General features: G+C 38.6%; 1 protein-coding gene and 1 long non-coding RNA gene across 6 annotated transcripts in view; one reads left to right on the top strand and one right to left on the bottom strand.

Moving 5' to 3' along the window:
- Nucleotides 1-1,477, bottom strand: part of LOC106525703 (uncharacterized) — a 3,554-nt gene extending 2,077 nt beyond the window's left edge. The window contains exon 1 of the long non-coding RNA XR_001311155.1: nucleotides 62-1,477. This is a non-coding gene — a long non-coding RNA (uncharacterized LOC106525703). The remainder of the gene's footprint in view (nucleotides 1-61) is intronic.
- The window catches only part of fam184aa (family with sequence similarity 184 member Aa), a gene marked incomplete at both ends in the record, with an annotated part of 81,365 nt that overhangs the window by 53,282 nt on the left and 2,789 nt on the right, over nucleotides 1-25,294 (top strand). For 3 of the 5 annotated variants that reach the window (XM_014020023.1, XM_014020021.1, XM_014020019.1), the window contains 7 exon segments: nucleotides 7,119-7,240; nucleotides 7,415-7,565; nucleotides 20,356-20,470; nucleotides 20,776-20,873; nucleotides 21,790-21,943; nucleotides 23,398-23,525; nucleotides 23,601-23,806. In XM_014020023.1, the coding sequence (XP_013875477.1) occupies nucleotides 7,119-7,240; nucleotides 7,415-7,565; nucleotides 20,356-20,470; nucleotides 20,776-20,873; nucleotides 21,790-21,943; nucleotides 23,398-23,525; nucleotides 23,601-23,806 (974 nt within the window). 5 annotated transcript variants of the gene reach the window in all.

Genomic DNA, 25,294 nt, shown 5'->3' with positions numbered 1-25,294 from the left:
ATGAGGTTAGTGACTCGGAGGGACAATGAGCTTGTGGATTTAGAAAAAAAGAGTCACTAACCTTTTTAGAGAGCGGGACTTCCGGGGGAATCCCTTGAATGACGTAACCAGACGAGGGAGACGTGGGAACGTCTTGCGGAGATTTCCGTGTTGTTGAAACGAAGCGAAGCGCTGGAGCATGGACGAATTCTGAGGACTGAACGGGGTCATACACAGGAAGGCAGAAGGCAGACTGGTGTTAAGAGGGGCGGACTTAACTCTTTGTCGATGAGCCGAAGCAGTGGTCGAGAGCCGGGCGACAGATGACTGGAGGTATCCGACAAGGACTCGGGCTGGAGGCAAAAATCCGTGGGAGCAGTTGGGGGTCAAAACCAGGAAGTCAGAATCAGAAGAAGTTCCATTCAGGGACAAGGCAGAAGACGTGAGACCAAAAACCAGAAAAGGGACCGTGACCAGGAAGACGAGACGTGGCTTTGGAATGCTAGACATTTACTTGGCGAACCGTTCAATAATCAGGCGCTGGACTAGTGGAGGAGAGAAGCTTATATACTTGGAGACACAGGTGAGAAGCATGAGTGATAATAAGAGTTTCTGTGACGGGAGGGGTAGAGCAATGAGTGAAACATGGCTGTGACGTGACTTGAAAAACCGAATTCATGACAGTCACTGAATTATACTAATGCATCCTGTCTCCTCTTTTCCTGTTTTATTGAAATGGTTACTTACGTCTTATTTGAACTTTTGGATGGCCAGATCCAGCAAGATTTTCAAACAGGATTGATTATTTTTTACTTTGATGCACCTGAATGTTTCTTCAAACAAAGTTCTTCAGTTTATTTTGGATTTGCAGCAGGGCCGGTTAACAGCCCCTCATGCTGGGGAGGAGGCTGCTATTTAGAGTTATTTGTGCATTAACTGTTTGTTTAAAAGACTACTTGCAGTTTATTATGTATTTAATTTCATTTTTGTTATAATCTCACAAATTAATGTTAGAAATACTGTACATGTGATTAAGCTATTAAGGTAGGTTTAATAGGTCATTATTATAATTTGCTATGGGAACTTGTTAAGGAAGAGACTGGATAACAGTGACATTCTCAGGTGTGAGCAGGTGAGATGAGATGTTTACTGGAGCTGGAACAGTAAGTGTGCCCACAGGATGCTTCTTGTGGGGGGATGGAGGGTGTAGTATTCTTGACTACTAATCAACCAATCGATTAATCGAAAAAATAACAGATTAATCGACTATCAAAATAATTGTTTGGTGCAGCCCTAAAGTTATCACTGGATGCACTTACCACTGATTCATTTTAGGAGTCATTCTTGGTCAATATGGCCTCTAAGACCAAACTATGATTGGAAACTCAAAAATAACCATAACTTATCCGGTGTTACATAACCTAAAATAGGGTGTGGTTGTACCAGAGAGTCATGCTTGTAAGACCTCATTTTGTAATAATGGCTTATTATGTAGAAATGTAATAAAATCAGGCTTCAAAATGTAATAAACTCACGCTAAAACCGCATTATGTAATTATTGACAAATGTAATAAAAGTCTTTAATGCATTATGCAATAACATTATTACATTTTGCGGCAATTGTTACAAAATGTGTTGGTGTGATAATTTGGTGCATTATATAATAAACAATCAAAAACCAGTATTTCTGTTTATCCTAATCAATATGCTTGTAATAACTGTCATGTTGCAAATATTACATAATTAAATCTTTATAACTTTGGTCAATAAACACCAAACTTCTCATCTTTTATTTGCATTTTAAGTCAAATTCTTATGTATATGGTTTTATAGAGCAATCTCACAGATTTTTTTCATGTTTTATGGAATCTTTCAAAAACTTAGTTTCTAGTTTATTCAACATGTCAGAGCCTGTAGGACGTAAAAAATCAATTATTAACATCAACTATCCACTTCTAACTCACTCTTATTTCTAGAAACAAGTTCTTCAACCCTCATTTAGTTCTGATACAGAAGCCGACAGTCCGCCTGCACCACAGACAGCTCCCCTCCCCTCCCCTCCGTGGCTGATGGTCCACCTGCCCCCCCCAACTCCCCCTGCATGTGATTACCATAATACAGATTTTTTAACAAAAATTATGGATTTTTAAGGCTCATTATACAGGTAAATGTCTGAAGGGGTGGACATGTTTGTACAACTAAATTTTAGATATATTTTGGGAGTTGTTGTCTACAAAGTGGAATAATTTCTGTAACAGGGATCAGGACAGTAAATCTGAAAATGTAAATAAAACATGAGAAGGTCAGTGTTTATTGACCAAAGTTATAAAGATTTAATTATGTAGTACCTATTTGCAACATGACAGTTCTTACAATTATATTGATTAGGCTGAAGAGAATACTGCTTTTTGATTGTTTATTTCATAATGCACCAGATTATTATACCAACACATTTTGTAACAATTGCCGCAAAATATAATAACGTTATTACATAATGTGTTGAAGACTTTTATTACATTTTGTATCAATTATTACATAACGCAGTTTTAGCGTGAGTTTATTACATTTTGAAGCCTGATTTTATTACATTATTACATAATACGCTGTTCTTACAAAATGAGGTCTTACATAATCAAAACCTACTCTCTGAGTGCTAACAGATCACATTATTTCAAATTTTGGCTATAAGGGGGAGTTCATTTGGTCAAGAATGGTATATGGTGTTAATTCCTCAGTCAGACCTCAGTTTGTGAATAAATAGGACTGTGTTTACGTTGTGCTTCTGTTCCATTGATTAAAAGTCAACTGGAGACTAAAACATACCTGGATTTGTTGCATTCTTTGGGATAAAACAGTTCGTTTCTTATAAACTCATGTATAGCAACTTGATTCACCTTCTTTCTTTTATTTAATTTAAACATTTTGACTGACAGACCGTCTTCGTATAATTTAACTTCAGTGAAGTTTGCAGATGATGGAGTGAGATGCGCTGTTTCCGGAACCGAGAGAGGAGGATGAGGAGGATGGTGAAGTGAGGGGGTTGAGAAGCATTTGAGAGCAGAAGAGCAGGAAACGAGGAAAACAAGTGCCGCGCTGAGGGCCAGCTGTGAGAGAACGATGATGACACCATTATGAGCTGAGTGGGCCTGTGTTTGAAAGAAGACCCCATCAGTATGAGACGAGAAGAGTTGTTTGGCGCAGGAGGTAGAATCTATGGGGAAAATGGTGGCAATTTGTACCTAAACTTTATGAACAACTGGAACGATGGACGTGGATCAATTGAAGGAAAAACTGTGATGTGGCGAGCAGAGATGGCGAGGGAGAGTGGGAATAAAGTGGTAATTAGTTGAAACTGCAGTGGTCTGCTTTTTTACCAGCGCTTTGGCCCATATAAAGTAAAAGATTTGGATTTTAAAATTTTGAGCTGAGCAGAAAATTCAACCTTTTATTCACTCTGAACTCATTGCATTTCAGACAAAAACTCAGTAAATTTAGCCCATCTATTGTTTGGCAGGGAATGAATCTTTTCGCTTTTGTAGAAAAAAAATGAAAAGAAAAAAACGTGGTTCAAAAAGGCAATAAGACATTGTTTCTTTGTAACATAGGAAAAATGTTATACAGTTCAAACTACTTATTAACTTATTTTTATGACTTTTGTTTTATCTGTAATTTTATAACCAATTGTTCTGTATGCGAGTTCTTGCAGCTACACCAGAGACAAATAACCTAGATCAGTGGTTCCCAAAATATTATTTTTGTCCCACAAAAAAAATTTGTTGCAAAAACGTGTGACCCCAAATATTACTAGTCTAAGTACACAAACTTAGTTAATAACCCTAAAAACAAAGGCTACACAAATATAAATAATTATTTTTACTTATTTTGTGTTTTGTAATAATTATAGGGAAAATATTACATCACCTATTATTTTATTACCCTTTAAATTGATTTCTGAAGTGCAGTGGTTCCCAAACTTTTCAGCTTTTGTCCCACAAAATAACAGTAGCAGAGACCTGTGCCCCCAACTATTTTTGGATGATAAACGTTTGTATCAGGTCAACTAAACATGGGCATAGTAACAATATTTATTATTCTACATTTATACATTCTAGGCAACTAAGGCAAAAATGTAATTAATATAGAAAATCTTTTCAGGACCCCACCTTGATGTTTCAGGACCCCACTTTGGGTCCTGATCCCAACTTTGGGAACCACTGACCTAGATAACTTCAGTAGAAGGTTTTATTTGTAGCCGATAAATTATTACAACTTTTAAGACTAACTGGAAAGTCTGACATTTAGAGCCACCTGAGCTTTAGTCTGCAAACTCCTAAAGCTTCATGTAAAACAGAGAAAATAGACCTAAACCTGCTGCTGTAATGGAAAACTGTAACAGTTATAATCTATATCATACCTCTTTATATTCTAGACTTTAATGTTAATACTGAACAAATATAATAACTTTTATTCAGGGGAGGTTTATACTTTAGTTCAAGTGAAAAGTTCAGGTCTTCTAAAGTAGAAAAGTTCTAAACAATCAACATCTTAGTTGTTGTAGATAAACTCGTAGAACAGCATTCCAATAAAACTCATTTTGTCTATACAGGGGTTAGACAATGAAATTGAAACACCTGTCATTTTAGTGTGGGAGGTCTCATGGCTGAATTGGACCAGCCTGGTGGCCAATCGTCATTAATTGCACATTGCACCAGTAAGAGCAGAGTGTAAAGGTTCAATTAGCAGGGTAAGAGCACAGTTTTGTTTAAAATATAGCAAAACACACAACATTATGGGCAACATACCAGAGTTCAAAAGAGGACAAATTGTTGGTGCTCATCTTGCTGGAGCATCTGTGACTGAGACAGCAAGTCTTTGTGATCTATCAAGAGCCACAGTATCCAGGGTAATGTCAGCATACCACCAAGAAGGACCAACCACATCCAACAGGATTAACTGTGGACACAAGAGGAAGCTGTCTGAAAGGGATGTTAGGGTCTAAAACCAGGTATTTCAGTTTCATTGTCTAACCTCTGTGTGTAATATAGTCTCGAGGTTTCCTTGTTACGGTGTTCTACTTCTGTCTTTGTCTGAAACATGTCAGGTATGTCTGAAGAGACATAAAGTAATCGAGTGTCTAATACCAAAAGAAAACCTGAAGACTCTTCGAACAACAGTTTAAAGAAACAATTGACGAGCTAATGGCTAATCAGACCAGAGCAGATAGGTGCCAACTTAAAACAACTCCAGTCTGTAAAGCTTTAAACCAATTTAGCCAATTATTATTATTTTTTACCTGAATATTAACACTATCATGCATTACAGTTATTACTGCAGAAATATTATAATCAAGCTTCTTTATCTGCTCTTTGGCAACATGATGGCTTGGTGGTTGGCAAGCACTGATGCCTCACAGCAAGAAAGTTCTGGGTTCAATCCTCTTGCTGGTTTTCTCCCACAGACAAAACGTGCAGGTTAGATTGCCTTCAGGCACAGGCCTCCTGTGCAAAAGAGATTTGTGATCTCAGTGGGAATTGCATGGTTAAAAAAAGCTTAAGAAGTACTATAGTCAGCTGCTGATGCTAAATAAGTTAGCAAATAACCATAAAATACTATGTTAAAAAATGGTCTATGTACAAGCTAATTTTTGCAAAACAGAAGCTAAAAGCTCTAATTTTTAAAACAGTAGCTTAAAGCTGAAATTAGCAAATAGTTAAAAGCTGAAAATATCAGAACAGTAACTAAAAGCTTAAACTAGCAAAGCAGAAGGCAGAGGTCAGTAATCAGACGGTTAAAGCTAACACTGTCAGTATCTGAAAGCTAAAACCAGCAAAACGGCAACTAGATGCTAAAATGAGCAAAACTGCAGCGTAAAGCTGAAATGACAAGTAGCTAAAATGTAAAATTGTCACAATAGTAGCTGAACACAAAAACCAGCAAGGCAGAAGCAAAAAGTTCAAATTAGCAGAACAGTCGCAAGAAATACCAAAACAGTAGCTAAGAGCTAAAATTAGCAACACAGTAACTAAGTGTAAGCTAAAGTAGATTTCAGAGCAGTTTTCCAAAGATTCAAGAGTTTTTCAAGAGCTCTCAATGCAATGAGAGATACCTCAAAGGCAGAAAACATGCTACAGAAGAAACTGTTAACTGCAAAACAATAATGTGAACGCTGAGTCAGCATTTACTATATTAAACTTCATAATTGCTTCCTCCACAAACAATTTCAGAAGGCATTTGGACATAGTAAATATGGTTTAGTGGGTATGAACCAAACTGAAATGACTGTTGAAATGTTCTGCAGATTTTCAAGCATCAGGGGTTTGTTGTTCAAGCTTGTCAGACTTAAACTCGCAACAAAACCGACATAAGATCATTACACAGATTCAGCTTATCACAGAATCATCTTCAGGAACAGACTTCTTTACCCGTTAGGCTGAACCACAATTATAGTCCAAACCTGCTGCTTGATTTCTTAAAAACAAAAAATACAATATTTAAAAAACCTACAATTTCTATCCAAAATTTGATATACTCTTGAACGAAAGCACCAATCTAAATCATACTTAGATACGCTGAAATGTCAAACGATCATAATTTGGGCTCCCAAGCAGCAGAGTCTGGCTCGGATCACTCATGCGAGCTTTTCCCCCTCACAGCCAGAAATTAGAGCATTTAAAGGTCTTTTAATGAGCTCCTCGGCACATAAGCCCTGGATCCTCTTCAGCTGCTGGAAACGGCCGACCCGATGAAGCCCGCTTCCAAAGCAGCACATTATTAATGCCCAGCAGCTACTACGTTTATGAGGAGGTGTTTAGGTGGGGATGACAGGATGAGTCATCCAGCTGCTGCCGCTGAAATGGGCCGTGGTCAGAGACAAACATGGTGGTAATTTTAGTAGCTTTACATTTTTATTATTATGATTTGAACATCTTATTTGACTCTACACTACAACAAATACACTACATTTTTTTGCATGCATTTTTGGCCTGTTAATTATGAGTGAATATGTATTCCCGAATGTGTTTGGATGTAAGATGGTATAATTGAAGGATGATTACAAAACAAACGAGGCTCTGGCTTAACAAGGTTTAATTAGGCAACAGATGACGCGTCTCGGCTGAGATTCCTGCATTTGTTCGTAGGAGGAGATTGAAACCCAGAAACAGCAGCACGAGGCCAGAGTGATGGCCATCAGGACGGAGGAGAAACAGAAGATGGACAAGATGGCTGACGACTTGGATCAGAAATGGAGAGATGCGCTGAGGTGAGAAAAACACAGCCAGCCTCACCGTTTTGTTTTACTCCCTTTGTTTTCGGATTCATTTCTCACCTTCTTTTCACGATTGCATTTGTTCTAATCAGACCAAGTAGTATTCAAATATGAAATAATACATGCAGGTTTTACAGATGTGTTTTTTTCAACGGTCTGTTTAAACAGAGAGGAAGTGCGCTTGTTGAGGGAGGAGTTGACAGAGGAATATGAAGCGGACAAACAGGCGGCGCTGACCCAGCTGTCCCAGCAGAAGGAGCTGGAACTGATGGCAGCAAGAGAGGGCTGGCAGAGGAAAGTTGAAGATCTGCTGGAACAGGTGGGTTTTACTGAGTTCTGCTGAGAAGATGAAGAGAAAACATCTTCTGCTCACAGAACCTGCAAATGGGGACAGAGTTTTAGCTAGGTGTGGATCAGAAAACATATCTGTAGTTGATGGTATAAACTCTATTTTGCATTTTTTATTATTTATTTTTCTTTTTGATTTATGAATTTTACATTTTATGACAACCACATTCTAACCTAATAAAAATCTTTTTACATGGGGGATTAATAAAATGACAATAAATAAATGAAAAATTATACAAGACTTGAATAAAATTTAATAATAAAAATACATCAAACGTGTATAGCGCTTTTAGGACACTCAAAGACTTCAATTATTCCCACACACATTCACACACTGATGGTGGTAAGCTACATTGTAGCCACAGCTGCCCTGGGGCACACTGACAGTGGGTGCGCCATGGGATAAATCTTGTGCCAGCAGGAACTGAATTTGAATTGCTCAGATTGAATCTGAATGTGCATAATTTCAAATTGAATGCATTGGTTTGAAAATGAATTTTACTAAATAGAAATTGAATTTAAAGTTTTGTATCTGAATTAATTTGCTTTGAAATTGTACTTTGGTCTATTAAAAATTCACTTTGACTACTTTCACTTTCAGTTCCATAATTCAGATTTTTGTGTCCCACATCCTGGTCCTTGAGAAGGCCAGCCAGAGTAATCAAACACAGATCCACTGATTTGTTTCACTTTGGTGAAGTTTAATTTCTATAATGTAAGATTTGATGCAATCCACTGTGACAAAGTTATTTTATTGCAGTGATTAATTTTACCTATATGTAGAAAATGTTACATTTACATCACATCATGGATAGGCCTGTCACGATAACAAATTTTGCTGGGCGATTAATTGTCTCAAAATTTATTGCGATAAACGATAATATTGCCTGGTGACCGTTTTACAACTAATAATTATATAAGCATAATATGTAAGTGTAATAAATCAATAAACTTTCATTTTTAAAAGAATGTTTAACAAAGTGGACTCTCAGTCTCTAACAAAAAATGCACTTGAATAAAAAATAAATAAAACAAAGAACAACAAAATGTAAATTAAACACCACACACTACTAAGACAGTAAATAAACAATAAGCAAACTACACAGCCTGTGAGGACCCACTGTTTCTTATGGGGACATAAGCCTAGTTCACATCCCATGTAAAGTGTAGGCTAGGTTTAGGGTCAAATGGTAATAGAAAATACTGGTAAATGAATGAAAGTCAATGCAAAGTCCCCATGAGGATAGAAGAACAAACGTGTCTGTGTGTGTGTGTGTGTGTGTGTGTGTGTGTGTGTCTGTGTGTGTGAGGAGGGGACAGTCAGAGCGCTGCGGGGAGGAAATCAGACAGTTCAGAGTTTTCCTCATGAGTTGTTGGGACAGCTACAGGCTTTTTGGGGGTTTAGTTAAAACACAGATGGTGTGTTTATGTTTCCTGTTATTTTTGGGAGCTACAGGTAAAGTCTTGACGAGTTTGTCGCGGGTCTAGGGGAGTTTCAGCCCCCACCCCTTCTCCTCCTCCTCTCTCTCTGTCTCTCTCTCTCTCTCTTTCTCTCTCTCTCTCTCTCTCTCTCTGTCTCTCTGTCTCACTCCGTCTCTCTCTCCCTCCCTCCCTCCGCAGCGAAATCCAGGCTCTAGTTCTCCGACACTTCTGCAGCCGCGTTCTGCTTTGAAGCGTTTATTTAGCAACGAGCTCTCACGCTAAAGCAACAGTTCGCTCCTCCCACACTAAGAAAACAGGAGGGGAGGAGTCAGCTGAGCTTCTGTGTAGTGGAGCACAGAGAGGGAGAGAGACGAAGTAAAAAAAACAAGCAGGAAAATGAAACTTATCGCCGTCTTTTTTTACCGACCTCAAAAAAAGTTATCGTGCAATTAATTGATTTATTGACTATCGCGACAGGCCTAATCATGGATCACATATTGATCAGATGCTGCTGCTGACTGATCCAAAATGTGATGTAAATTGTAACATTTTCTACATTTAGGTAAAATTAATCACTGCAATAAAAGAGCTGTTTTTGTCACTTTTACGGTGGATTGCATCAACTTTGTTATATTACAGAAGGGAAACTTCACCAAGGTGAAACGTAAATCTGTGGATCTGTGTTTGATTACTCTGTCTGGCTTTCTGAAAGACCAGGATGTGCGACACAAAAAATCTGAATTTTGGAACTGAAATTGAAAGTAGTCAAACTGAATTTTTAATAAACCAAAATAGAGTTTCAAAGCAAATTTATTCAGATACAAAACTTTAAATTTAGTTTCAAACCATTAAATTTGGTTTCAGTTTATTAAAATTCATTTTCAAACCAATGCATCCAATTTCAAACTAGATACCGCATAGTGGCAACATAATGACCCCGCACACAGAAATGCACCAGGACTCAGAAGTCTTTATTCCTAATAAATGTCCTGCTACTAGGTGCATCCCAAAATTGTAGTGGTTTGGGTGGGGGTATTTTTTTATTTTTTCATTTATTTATTTTTTTGGGTCAGGGGGCACTGATTGGTGGGCCTGATGGATAGAGCTTCATCAGAGCTAAACAACAAAATAAATCTGAAGCTTCTGTGTTGAATAGTTTCTGAGTTATAAGCATCTTTGCATGTCCAAACACCCCCACTTTGAAAGGAGCCCCCTCCTCAAATATGGGGTCTATCATAAAACCGTTGACTGGCGCAGTGTAGGTCAGACTCATCTACAGTCCTGCCAAATTTCGTGTTGATTGGTGCAGCTGTTTTTGTGCTACAGTTGACCAAATGTCACTGAAAAAAAAAGAATAAACAGTACAAAAACAATATGACTCCCGCTTATGGTTCACGTGCGGGGGTCATAATTATGCACATTCAGATTCAATCTAAGCAATTAAAATTCAATTCCTGCTGGCACAAGATTTATCCCATATTCGGGGGCTGCCATACCGCACCACTGAACCCTCTGAGCACCACCAGCAGGCAAGGAAGGTGAAGTGCTTTGCCCCAAACCACGACTGAAACAGATGGAACAGGGAATTAAACCAGCAACCCACCGAGTACAAGACGACTCACCTAACCACTCTGCCACAGCAGCACCATCTGACCAAGTTTAATAAGAACTGAACCTAACATTCTTCAGTACAGCAAAACATCTAGTAATTGTCAGAACTGTAGCTATAAGATAGAATTATAAAAACAGTGGAAAAAGCTAAAGTTGAACTCTGCATTTTATTTTTATTTTTTCTTTACTATTATTTAACCAGGCAAATCCCATTGAGATTGCAGATCTCTTTTGCAAGGGCAGCCTTGTTCTGATGACAACCTATTATACATGTTTCTTAGAGTATATTTTAAATAACACTGTTTAAGAGAGGAGATACCTGAAATAGCTGAAATATCTATATCTAAATCATTAAAAGCAAATCAAAAGTATTTGTGGAGCAGAATACAGTTTATACCAACAGTAAAGTTTACAAGAATAAGATTAGTTTCAGCAAAATCAACAAAAAGAAGGTTTAGTTGATTTCAAGGTAATACAGGACAGAAGCATCAACTAATTTTGAGCTTTAGCAACAAGAAAACTGACATTGAAAACTGATTTTAAAAAGCACCTTTCAGATCTGGAGCTGTGCAGAAAAATCCAGCCAAGATTACGGTTTAATTCTCCTTTATTAATTAGTTTTTTCCCCACAGCCTCTGAGCTGAATAAAGAGTAAAAAGCACATCTTAAAGAGCTTCTACTGCTTATTGCTGCTTTGTTTGGCATAATACAGCTTAGGCTTTTTACATTTTTTACTGAGATATCAAAAAAACGCAATAAGAACCAACAGTTTCTCATTTTTGTGGAAAATGGAGGCCATTTTAGCTCATGAGACATTAGGGGGGGGGGCTCCTTTTGATCCTGCTCACAGTGGGTGAAAAAGTTGGTTTTTATCCTCTGACACTTTGAGAGTGTAAGTTGATGACCTTTGCTCCCCGTTACGCTTTGGGAACTAGTCTGAGTGGCAGCTTCAATTGACACAGTCTTTCTGAAAAAAACAGTGCAAGTATCTCGACTCACCCACGCTTCCCTTCATGACATGTTGTGTGAAATAAATCAAGAGTAAAATTACAAAGAGTTGCTCTGTAATACGTCTGTAATAATTTCCTGCAAAGGATCTATAAGTTATCTATCTAGTATATCTTCCTGTTTTTATAAAATGTGTCAACCTGATTTGAAGATCGGAGATAATTGACATTTGCTAACACAAATGTCTGAGTTTCCAGAGGATTTGGACCCAGGAATACAGACTTGATGCAAGGAGCTCAAAGAAACCCAAAAACTGAATAAACAAAACAAACGGCTGAAACTTGTAAACACAAAGAAAACACTAAAACTAAACACTGTAAGAAATTAAAATGAATCTAAAATCAGAAAGCAACCACTGAAAGAGCACTGAGTTTCACAACATTTGGCTTCAGCTGTCTGTTTTAAGGATTATGGTAGTAGCTGAGAGTCATCCCCATCATGTCCTCCAACCTTTTTGTTTACACATGAACAACCTCTGGTATCATTAGCATTGTTCCCATGTTAACTGTGGCAAAACGTGCATTTTTATATGAAAATTGCTGTACTTGTTGGCCTGAGTTTCTAAGCCAGGCAGAGTTGCCAGATGGGAAATGCCAAAATATCTTACTGTTGCTTTGAGATAATTGCATTTTGACTGAAACTATGTGCTGAGTGAATGTATGGTGTTTTGGAGGGTGGAGGTTGTAAGTATGTTGGGATTGGTGAACATGTGCACAAAAAAGGAGGGGCCTTGACCCTAGAATTGTGTTTTATAAAAAAGAAACCCTTGTATACAGTATTTGGCAACACTGGTGCCAGATCTTGGAATGTGATTTGTGGCTTTCAACGAGATGTACGTTTGTGAAAATTTATTGTCCAAAATGAATAGTTACATCCAAAATTGTAAATACAGGAACGTTCCTTTGCGCTGAGAGGTTTATTTGCTGCTACAAGTTGAAAAAGGGTGATTAGATAAAACAGTATTCATCAGTGTTCATCTACTCGCACAAGTGCAGAGAAACAATTGACTGCAGCCGTCATTAGTGCACATTTTCACTCACCTGCAGGTTCCAAAAATCTGCACTCTGGGACCTGGATTCAAAGGTTTTGAGAAAATGAATGCAGTTGTCCAGTAATAATGTCTGAGTGGTTTCACTCAAAACCAGCATTGTGTAAACTCAGCCTTAGTTTAAAACTGGAGTCCAGCTGAATGCTAGTATTAGGAAAGAAATCAGCTATATTTCATGTTACATCTGTTTTTGTGCCCTTCTCTTGCAGCGGTTTTCTTGTTTTTAGTTTTCCCCATTGCCATATTTTCTGTGATCTTATGCATATGGGTGCATCACTGAAATAATCGATACACACACTCTGAAGAAGACCTAAAGTGTGTGTGTTTGAAATTGAAAAAGCAGCAGTTTTTTCCTTTGCAGCCACAGTTTATAATGGAAATGCAAACAAGTAGAGGCTGGACTGTTTGAGCTGTTCAGGTTTTGAACGGTTTCGTGGTGGGCTGAAAGCTAGACGCTTGTCTGCTCAGACTCACATGTGTGGCGAGCGTATGGCCCTTCGGGTAATTCAGAGCTCCACGGAGTCACAACCGAAGCTTCAAAGAGGGGCTCGGCTGGATTTTGCCAAAAAACGCTGGCAGCTCCAGATAAATATTCTCTGTCAAGTTTGAGCCAACCACCTCCAAGTCCAGCTTGGCAGCTTTTCAGACATTTTTCCCACTCCTACCGGATCCATTACTTAATAAAAAGTTAAAGAGCATTCTGACATTCGAAGACACAAAGACATACTTCAGTTGCTTTCGTCAATATATTTTAAAACACTGAAGAAAAATGAAATTTTAGATGCATCTTAGACTTTAGGACTGAACCAGTGCATGAGTTTTACTGTCTTTGGCATCGAATGTGTGCAACTCTGTTATTGTCCATAACTCATTTGTTTGACAAACTGTTTTTCATCAGAAGTTTAAACAGTTTCATTATTGCTAGGTCATTTTCTAATTTGAGACCATCTCTGCAAATTGTTTGTTAGATGTGAAAACTGTTTGTGATACAAAGTTGCTTTTTAAATGGAAAAGAAGCAGAAAACAAACATCAGGCAGTGTCACAGGCCACATACTTGTGAGGATTACGCTGTGTGCCTTTTGTAAGTGTGCATGTGTTTTCTCTTCGAAAGGCTTTAAAGAACAATACTTTTTATTTTTCCCTTTTAATTTTAGCCACATGAAAGCACAGCCCTCTGAACTGTGCAGACATGCCCGTAGGGTTTTAAGCTCAACAGAAACCTTGTGATTTAGAAAATTATTGCTGCACCCATGAAGCATACAGCGAATATATCTGCATATATTCTGTGGTCATGTTATATTTTTTTCATTTTTTATGCATCCATTCATTCTTTGTGAAATATAAAGTCCATATCTCTGTTGCTCCAGCAGCTTCTTCCAGCTCCTCCTAAGGGATCTTCAGTCATTGCCAGACCATCTGGGATGTAAAATATCTTAAACTTTATGTCCATTTTCTTTTCTGGGACATTGGGAAAACTCTCTTAATGTACTGTCTGACAGTCCTCCACTCTAAGGTCCCATTGGGTCTTCCAAATCTGTGCCAATGTTCCCCGTATGCCATCTGTTCCAACTCACCATCACGTGTTCATCAGATTTAAAATCTTCTCCAGAACAGTCTGTTTGCAAAACTGAACTACCTTAATGCTGGTCACTGACCTTTGGACCAGGGAACCAGCTAGTTTTATAATTAAAGACCTGGCTTTACATTCATCTTACTTGAATAAACAGAAAACAACAAAGAGCTTGATGACCCTTGCCCAAACATAGGTTGCTGAGGACCCACCCTGGAGCCAGGGCTTTGGGAGGAGCTCAGCAGCGAGTACCTGGTGACCGGTATGGAACAAATCTTGTGCCAGCAGGAATTGAATTTGAAAAAATAAAAAAGTCTGGTCATGACTGTGCTGATCTGCCCACAGCTCAACCCTGGAGACACACCTCCACCTCCACCTGTGAGCAGAACCAGCAGAGTCAGAGTCAGAGTCAATGCAGAGGGGTCCAGGGACTCCGATGCTCAGCGGGTTCTGCTATGAGCTTCCTGGTCCCAAGCACTGATCAGTCCTCTCATAACATGGCTCTCAGCTGCAGATCACCTGCTGCTGACTGATCCATGATGTGATGTAAATGTAAAATTTTCCATAGGCAAAATTAATCACTGCAATAAAATAACTGCTGTGATGGACTTGCGACCTGTCCAGGGTGTACCCCGCCCCTCGCACTGTGACTGCTGGATATGGGCACCAGTGACCCACGCAACCCTGAAAAGGAAGAAGCGTGTACAGAAAATGGATGGATGGATGGATAAAATAACTGTCTGTTTTTGTCACTTTTACGATGGATTGCATCAACTCTGTTACATTACAGAAGGAAGCTTCACTGACGAGAAACATAAATCTGATGATCTGTGTTTGATTACTCTGGCTGGCTTTCTCAAGGACCAGGATGTGCGGCACAAAAATCTAAATTTTAGAACAGAAATTGAATTATGGAACTGAAAGTGAAAGTAGACAAACTAAATTTTTTAAAAAACCAAAATACAGTTTCAAAGCAAATTGATTCAAATTCTAAACTTTAAATTCAGTTTCAAAACCATTAAATTCAGTTTCAATTTAGTAAAATTCATTTTCAAACCAATGCATTCAATTTGAAATTCAGAAATTCAAATTCAATTCCTGCTGGCACAAGATTTATCCCATAGACTGGGCCTATACCCATCTGACCCAGTCGGGCTCAGTCCAACGGAGTTACTGTACATGGGTTCACCTACCTGTAGAAGTGGTGTCAAAAGTATTCATATTCATTACTTGGGTAGAAGTATCAGTACTAGAGTTTAAAAAGACTTCTGTAAAAGCTGAAGTATACACTCAAGCATTTTACACAAGTAAAAGTGTCAAATTACTGGTTTTAAAACTACTTAAAATAAAATTAGTGTAAGGAAAAAAAAACATTAAAGAAAAGTGTAGACTGCACCACAGGGACCTATAGTACACAAACATACCTCCCTAAAAAAATATTTTTTCTAAAGACCATAGTAAATGATAAATGCACTGAACTTATAGAGTGCTTTATCAAGTCCCTCTGGACCCCAAATTGCTTTACACTTATAGACATTCACCCATTCACACACACATTCACACACTGATGATGGCAAACTACATTAGTGACTTAGTGACTTTAATGTTATAATAAAATTCGGGCTGTACTAGCCTACCTGTTTCAGGTTCATATATACATTACTTCTGTCATCTTCATACTAGGCTACAAACACACGTGGACAAAGTTGTTGGTACCCTCGTTTAATGAAAGAAAAACCCACAGTGGTTGTTCAACAAAATATTAAGTTAAGGGTACCATCATTTCTGTCCAGGCCTGTTTCATGAGTTTTTATTTCTTAATTCTGTTGAAGCACGGTTGAAAAGCAATGTCTGACTTTTATTTGTTTATTTTCATAGAATTTTTATTTGTTACTTTTTTTCAGATTCTAGTTATTTCTGTGACCATTGTGGATTTTTTTTTTCATTAAACAAGGGGTACCAACAATTTTGTCCATGTGTATGTCTGAGATCCTGCACCGTGACTTTATTTGTATCATGTCCAGGTGTGATGGATCATACAAACAAAAAAGTATCAGAATGGTATATATTTATACTTCTCATCCAACCACTTTTAAATTTAGTCTCTCCAGGAGGCGCCATGTATCTGGATAGATTTCTTATTTAATTAGCCAATGACAAACTGGAATAAAAAGCAAGCTTTAATGAAATATGATTAACAAAGGTATTTTTAAAATGTAAGTACAAAGTGAAGGTGAGTATAAAGTACAGATAACTGCATGAAAATGTGAGGAGTAGAAGTAAAATGTTAGCAGAAAAATAATTAGTGTAAACTAACGTATAGGTAACCTAAATTTCTACTTAAGTAAGGTAAAGTATTTGTACTTCGTTACTTGACACCTCTGGTGCCAAACAACCGTTCAGAGTCCCCAGCCTTTTAACAGGAGATGATGGAAGGTGCTCCAGCTGAGGACTTAATTGCATTTGTATATTTTGGACACTTGGGTGTCTGGTTATGATTTATAAAATAGTATGATTACTAAGCGTATCCAAGATGCTGCTGTAACTCGCCGCCCGCCCCTCACACAGTGCATTCTTGAAATAAACAACAAAAGATCGACAAGTTTTGATTGATGCGATGCATTAGCCACATGTTGAAACCAAAATTAGTAGTAGTCATTATTCAGTAAAAACTAAACTGACCCAGACAAGCAGCTCCACATGCTGTTTAAATGGAAAAGAAGTTATTTATTAAACACGAAAGACCTTAGGATGTGCTGTCGTTATCTATAATGACTTCTTTTTCATTAGGATGTTTTCATTAAAAGACTCTAACCCCAGGCTGCTGCTGGTGTGCCTAGGTGTTTGTGCTTGGGAATGGAGTTAATTACAGCTTAGAGGCTCGGAGGTTTCTGAAGATATTTGCTTAATCTCCTGCGTCCAGCTTTTTTGCCATAAATTAAAAAATGATTTGCGTGTAGCAGAGCAGGTCAGCTGTCTGTCATTTTAAATCTTTCACCAGTGTCGAAGCTCAGAAACCTGATCCCAGGCCCCGCTCCTCATCCTCTCGTTTTAAATCCATCTTACCTTACAGCTCCTAATGTTGTGCTTCTACAGCTCTAAATCCTGCTGGGATTTAACTGGAGAAGAGTGGCGGGTGAAGGAGCAGAGCTGACTCTCTGAGGGACTTCTGCCAATCATGGCCACTGACATCTCCCCAAAACAAAAGCCTGTTGGCTTTTACTTTTTTGTTTTGTTTTGTTATTTGGCTAAATGTGCTGTCACTCGATGACTGTCTGGCTGTCAGCTCACTGACTCGAGTGGTGAAATCTCCACAGTTCAGCTGGTATCTGTGTGACGATATCACCACCAACGCTCTCCACTCTCACTGAGCTCAAAGCTGTCTGCAGAGAAAAGGCTCTCATCTGAGGATTACAGAGCGCAGCATGTGCAGGAGGAAGAACAAAGACACAGTGATGGTGTTGACCCAATTAGGCGAGAGCCGCCATTTGAGTGAGTTGCTCTTTTCCTGGAGGCACGTATTGCTTTAAAAACAGAAACTTCTGTGACTCGTCTGCATTTTGTCTACAGTTCAAAGATTTGAGTACACAAAACTGTCAGCCATGTTTTCCCTCTCAGTATTGACCTCATACTGCCCAGACCACTTTGCTGTTCCTGGTTTTCACACCATCAGAAGACCCTAAAGTGGAGGCCTTAGGTGTTATTTTGACCCGGAAGGCAGCACTCCCATCTTTGACAGTCGTACAAAATTTGAAAGAAAAATGTACCAAATGTTGGAAGGAGTCAGACTGAGACAGTCAACAGGTATTGAGCCTACATCCATCGGCAGGCGTTTAGCCATAAGGGCATTGGGACGCCCTCTTTAGTTTTGTGTAACAACGCCCTCACTTCACGTTGTCGATCTCCAACATACCTGCAAAAAAATAATAAAATGGGTTCACCCAGAGATTTTACTGATATTTCTCTGGATCTAACAGAGGCACAGCTTTCACTGTCAACCACTCCGGATAGACTTACTAACCAATCTGAGTTAGGGTGGAGGCTGGCATTGGGTCTTGGCAAAACTTTGATTCAGATCCAGCAGCGAGCATGCACCGGGCATAGACCACAAGTTTATGAAGCATGGGGAAGACAGTGAAGATGTTGATAAAGACATAAAGAATCATTTTCTCCTGACTTGGATGAATGAAGTGGGTAGTGATTTTGCAGCTTTAGTCTGTTTAATTTGGTTTAGTTGGTTCTGTGTGTTGTTGCTACACTCTCCACCCCGTCTGGAAGTAACAGAACTTTCGTCAGCGGTGGGTGGGGGCAGCAGCTGCATTTGTTGATCTTCTGTGTTGCAAAGCGACACAACGCCCCCTCTTTTCCATGTATTAGATTGAAATGCACAGAAGCCGGTTGGCTCACAGTTGGTTCTAAAGGCTGGTTTATACTTTGAGTCACACGTCTTTGTCCCCCTGCTGAGTAAAAAAAAAACTGTAACTTCTGCTCTCACGCTGCTGTCCCATGGTGACAGCCATCAAGTACGTTGCTCCCAGTCAGAACTCTGTGATACAAACCTTGCTGCTCACAGAGTGATTTGTCAGAACTTCTTGTTAAATTAGCAAGATGAACAGCTTTGATGAGCAGCTGGTTTGATCCTATTGAACGTGTGAGCATGTATCTGATGTTCGCCTTTTTTTCCATCACCTCTGTTGACAAAAAAAGGCTTTCCTCCTCAGACTCTTCACCCAACACAACACTGAATGCTGAGTAAAATAAAGCAAAAAAGAACAATACACAACCGTCACTATTGTTGTTTTTATACTTATCAATGAGCTATAGGAGTAGTATTTATGATAATATATGACCCGCCGTGTCTTCAGCCCGTTTATACTTGGTCAGGAAAAAGACGTCCTAAATGGCGCAATCACTGACCTGTTGTCTCATGTCGTATTGCAGTATAACTAAGCTTAACTCTGCTGCAGAAGACCCCCATTAGAGTGACTCAGATTCTGATAGTGATACTTAGAGCAAAGTGTGTACGCTCTACAACTGCTGAAAGTGTAGTGATGGAAGAAGTTGTCAAATTATAATCTAATAATTTTACACAATTGGATAATGTGTCTGAATGACTCCTAAAGGGCCTACTAGGGTGTATTTTTTTATAATGAGCCATCGTTATAGTGTGACATGAATAAAATATTTTTTGTTAAATCATTTGGTAAAACACCAAAAACATGGTAAATGAAATTATGGGGAAAGGAATAACATTTTCTATGGAGGACCAAAACTAACATAATTAGTAATAAAAGCAGAAACATATCAATGGAGCGATAAATAAATAAATAAATAAATAAATAAATAAATAAATAAATAATCTTTTCATTTTTCCCACAAGTCTTTTTATTTCCTGTTTTTACTTTACCTTAAGCATTTCAGCCTCATTATGTAAATAAGGTGGGTGGTCCTTCTTGGGTCCGCTCCCCTCCTTTTGGTTGACAGGAAGGAGCAGGATCCATGAGCAGATAGACTGTGCAAGCTTAAAGTTTAAGGGTTAGTTAAAAACAAAGGTAAAGAGGAAAAACTTACTTGTTTGTAACTAAACTTTAGGCTAAATGGAGGCAGCAAAAGCATGCACAGTAGATCTGCACATGGATTCTGCTCCTTCCTGTCTGTTGACCAATAACAGAGGAGCTGACCCAAGAAAGACCATAGATTTAGACCCAACAGGTGGTGATACTTTTCAAAACTCCTGATGTAGCTCATCTAAATTATATAGCATAGAAAATAAAACACAAGAACCAAGAGGGAACAAGCCAAATGTTAAACACAAATAACTACCAAAACCACTGACACCAGTGTCAAACACCAGGACAGTACTGTAGTTTCTTCTCTCCTGCCGATTACTTTTACATCCCTTTTCTGTGTCAAAACTGTAGGGATGATGTCTAAACTATTGAGCGACTTTATAGGTAGCAAAGCTAACCGCTCAATAGAAAATAATGGTACTGAGGCTAAGACCAGAAGAACACTTCACAATTTCCACAACTGTGTTCTGGTTTGTGTGAATATAAAACCCAAATGTTTCTTTAGTTTTTTTTTTTCTCTTTTCTGTTCAGATTTCACTGCTGAAACAGTCCCTTGAGCTGCAATTGACTCAGTCTCAGTCCTCTCTCCAGCAGCTGCAATCACAGTTCAACCAGGAGCGGGAGCTACTGAGCCAACAGCTTAAAGGTAAACAAAATCATTACGCTAAATTATAACTATGACTGCAGCTTATTATAGAAATTCTACAATCAAATTCATTTGAAAAATCCCCGATATGCTCCTGTTTGCCATAATTTTGAGATCTTTAATACTTTGAAGTGATTAATGGGGTCGACTGTAGAAATATGCTGCCATCACATTCTGCTCGGCAGTGTCAGCTTCGCCGCTGTGCGACTGGAACAGACTGTCGTGTCGTCTGGCTCATCGAAGGGAGTTGAAACATGTCTGCCTCTGATGTGTAACGATGCAAACCCTCATGTTTCTGTTCGCAGAGATGCAGAGAGAACATCAGAGGAGGGAGCATCGATTGCAGGAAGCTCACTGCTGTGCTCTCAGCACCATGGAGGAGGCCCGACAGCATCAGATAAGAGTACGACACACACACTCATATGCATCAGTAAATATGCACTCTTCCTCTTGAAATGTGCCTCAAAAACTCGTTTTCTTTATTCTTTTTTTGCAGTACAAAATCAGATAAGGCTACATTTTTTATCACAACCCCAAATAAAAAAAATTGATAAAAGCAATGATTCTTATTTTAACCGTGGTAAACTTTTATTTTGTTGCCTCCAGGATGTGTCGTGTTTGATCTTGTCAGCAATCCAGCTCTTGATTACTGCTTTTAAATCCAGTGAGCAGCACGTGAGATTTCAGCTGAGTTTAGTTTTAGCGCTCTTTTAGATTCATAATATCTCCAGCTACGTTTAAATTTTTTTTGAACTCAGCAGTGTAGTTCTTATAAGATATTTTCATCACACACTGTAGCTAAAAACACGAGTTTAATGAACGATGACATAAAAGCATCTGTTGGGACGACGCAGAGGAGGAGCTGACCAATGAAATGAATGAAACATGTCTTGATTGGTACTTTGGTGCACTCTCTGAGTCTTGAAGTATTTTATGACTTTTTAAACAATCTTGATAGTTCAGTTGTTGTTTTAAGGCTCACTGGTATTTGTCTGCAGTGAAATAAAAGTGACCCTTTTTGCTTTAGGCGTTAGAGATAATCCTGGCCTGTGCTCCTTAAAAACTGGTTTAAAGCTATTTTATTAAACAAATTAGCATAAATAAGCTGCTTTCATGATGAAAGAATGAAGCTGTAGTACTGGAGCATTTATCTATTCTGTCTGCCTTTTCGGCATTCATTTATCTCAATCAGTGTGTTTGTGAGTGTAACGAGGAGGGATCTAAAAACTTTAAATGTTATCACGTTTGGTTGAGTTTCTCCTCTCTTCCTGTGCTTTCCTCCTCTTTCATCTGCCCTTTCTCGGTCTGTCCTCTGCCAGGCCCTGGAGGAGCGTCTGAAGCAGGAGCAGAGGGAGGAGGTTCATGCTCTGAAGGAGGCCCACAGGAGGACGTTAGAAATCCTACGGCAGCAGTCCGAGCAGGAGCTGCAGACACTCAGATATGAGCTGGAGGACGAGGGAAAAGCAAAGCTGGGTCAGTGAGAAAAGACGCTTGCCTCCACTGATTAGTGGAGCTGCACAATACATCGTTTGAGCGTCGTCATCACAGCGTACCTGAAACCAGTTGTCACATTACAAGTCCTGCAATGTAGGAGGCAAATTAAATCGAGTTATCAAAGGATAAAACCACTAAACCTTAAAGTACCTGTGACATCCCTGTCTTTCAAATACAAAAAGTCAAAGAAGATATCTTCATATTTAGGAAAATTGGCATAAAACACATGATTTAAACCATTTTGTCACATAACTGGCATATTTTCCTTTGAATTTGGCTCAGCTAAAGTGAAACAGGAAGTGACATCAAAGGGGAACTCTGTAAGAAAAAAAAACTCCCTTGTCTTTGTTTATTAAAACAATAATATTTGAACTTTGACTTTTCTTCATCTCTCTCTTATAGGGATTAAAATTATCTAGAGAAACAGAAAATTCCCTGCTGTCTGTGTTGTTAGCCGTTGTAGCAATGCTTTGTTTACATGCAGACATTCACCTTTGACATCACTTCCTGTTCCTTCACATTCAAATATCTCAACAACTGTTCACCTCAGTGGTGTGAAATTAGTTTTGCAATGTGTTATCTATGTTATCTTTCCAAAAGTGCAATCACATTTATCACAAAAATTTAATGTCACAGGCACTTTAAGTCACTGCACTAAATGGTCACGTGTTACAGCTTTTATTTTGACAGATTCTGCCAGCGGAAGCGTGCAGCTTCGTGATAAAAAAAAATCTAAAACTTTCATTTTGTTTTGGAGAAATGTTGTTGGTGAATTTTTGAGCTGTGGAGGAAGATGACGAGGATCTTAATGAAAATGAAGAAGATGAGCAAATTTGCAAAGAACTGGAGAAGAGGGAAAATATGGTTAGCATGAATGCTAATATTAAAGCGTGATGAACACAGAAACTGAAATAGACACAGAGGCAACATGTTTGTGGTAAAAAAGCAATTAATGTTTGCACGATAAAAGGAAACGTACTCAGGTTCCAGCACAATGAAATCAGCAACAACTCTTTAATACAGACAAAAACATACTAAGACACACACAGAGTTAAGATCAGTGAAGGTTCATCATCAACAAGATGGCAGCAGAACTTAAAGTGTCATTCAAGTCATCTGTTGAAAATTACTGTATTTTTTCATATCACAATATACAGTATATTGCAGGGTTAGAAAAAATTGCAATGTCAGTTTCTCCCAATTATCGTACAGCTCTATTGATAAATCTTCTAATCACCGTGACGTCCTCTGTCAGCTTGTTTCAACCTTCACCGAAGAAGTTGCTTTACTTATTAGTTCAGGCAGATCTAACTGTAGTATGAAGAGCAACCCCTCTGTGATTTTATCAAACATTGTTTTTCCTGTAATAATTGCCTTGTGATTCTGCAGTGCTGATGCTCTGAGTTTACCCATCCTGTCTCCTCACCTGGCAGCGTCTCTTCGAGCTGAACTGAACCACCTCCACGCCACCGCCATCGAGCACCTGAAGCAGATCCACCTTAAAGAAAACAACGTAGCCAAAAGGGAACTGGAGAAAGCCATGGAGCACAGCCACAAACAGGTAGCTGCACTGCAAAACTCATCCACCACGCCTGTGAACACCTTTCAATTTGCTTTTCCTTGAATAATCACTCAGTATGTTTATGTTCTGTTTAAGGAACAGGAGCTCCTTGTTCGGTTGTCTGACCTTCAAGGAGAGCTGTGTTCCCGTAGCAACCGCATCACCGACCTGGACCACGAGATCCACTCTCTGAACGAGACGATCGACACTTTGACTCGAGAGCTGGAGCTGAAGGGCAAAGAGGTGCTGCGAGTTCGGAGCGAAGCCAACCATCAGATAAGGTAGAAACACGGGAGCAGAAATGCTGAATTCACCAGAAGGAAAACGAGCTAAACCAGGACTCAGCAGAAACTGACCCAGTTTGTAGTGAATTTAATCTCATGCTAATTTATGAACAGATGATTATTAAACACAACATCCAGGGATATGTTTGTTCCTCTTTCAAACAGGAAGTCCCTAATGAGGTGCAGTAAATCACTTAAACTGAACAACTTGAAAAGATCTGAAAAGGAAAGATCAATAAAATACCGACCGAGTCATCCGTGTTTCATTTTTAATGATGTATTATTAGGGTCATTTTTTTCAGTCTAGTCATGTCTCGTGTCCTTTACATTGATTTAGCAACAATAATTTTAACGTAGTTAAAATCCAAGGCCAAATCAAGAAATAGACAAAGAAAAAGGTCAATTAGGATAAATTCTGTTATTTTAAAGAGAGGATATCTTAATTAGTGCTGCACAACATATCAAAAATTTTCATTGCAATATCAGTATGGGAAAAATAAGTTGTAAAGCATCTGAAGTACCATGCATTCATATTATGCTGATAACAATATGTGTGACCCATCTCATCAAATCAGAGTTCAATTCATATTCAAACTGACCTTTAAGCTATGCTTTAATAAGTAAATCATCCTGACATCACCTGTTCCAGAGATGGTGCTTGATTTGTTTTTCCAATCATAAACACACCTGGAAAATCAGTTTGAATCCTATTTGCAGCGTATTCTTCAGCGTTCTTTCTTAACTCATATTTAGATATCGGGATTTCCAGCTGGTTTTGAAAGTAGCACTGCTAGCACACAGGGAAAATTGCAGAAACTAGCAGAAAGCAGGCCTTTTCTGCTCAAACCCATCATTAACTGATGGTACTACTCAGAAAAAGTGCTTCAAAATATTTTGCAGTATTATATTTTAAATATTTCCTGCAAGGGACCCACAGATAATGTATTTATTTAACATATTTTGACAACTACCACTGCATTATAGCTGCTTATATTTAATTTCACTACCTTCCGTTTTAACTCTCGGTTCAATGGGACGAGTCACATATTTGGTCAGTCCAACAGGCTCTCACAAGCCTTCATGATTGTAATGACTGAAGAGAACATAAGAAGTGAAAATAAAAGTGGGTTTATTGTTAATATCTTTTTAAGCAATAATATTACACATTAAAGGGATCCCCGATTAGTTGTAACATTAGACTTTATTTGATAAACATATTTTTTAACTGTAAAATAAAGACTAAAAATACTGTAGGTTGTTTAGTTTAGTAAATTTTTAAAATTTTATTTCAACACGGATGGAGCCATTTTATTTACACACAAAGCATTCTGGGTAAATGATGACGTGGATAGGTCCTCGGTGCGAGGCTGCTAGCGAGTTATATCCACCCTGAAGTTTAATCTTGGACAATATCTGATGATCGTCTCTTTTAAATGAAACCAGAGAGCGTTGACAGAGAGGAGAAGGTAGAAATGACTCAGCCTG

This window comes from Austrofundulus limnaeus, unplaced genomic scaffold (genome assembly GCF_001266775.1).
Source record: "Austrofundulus limnaeus strain Quisiro unplaced genomic scaffold, Austrofundulus_limnaeus-1.0 Scaffold238, whole genome shotgun sequence".
Lineage (NCBI taxonomy): Eukaryota > Metazoa > Chordata > Actinopteri > Cyprinodontiformes > Rivulidae > Austrofundulus > Austrofundulus limnaeus.
Note: the sequence above shows the minus strand (reverse complement) of the source record. Positions and strands in the feature narration are given on the sequence as shown.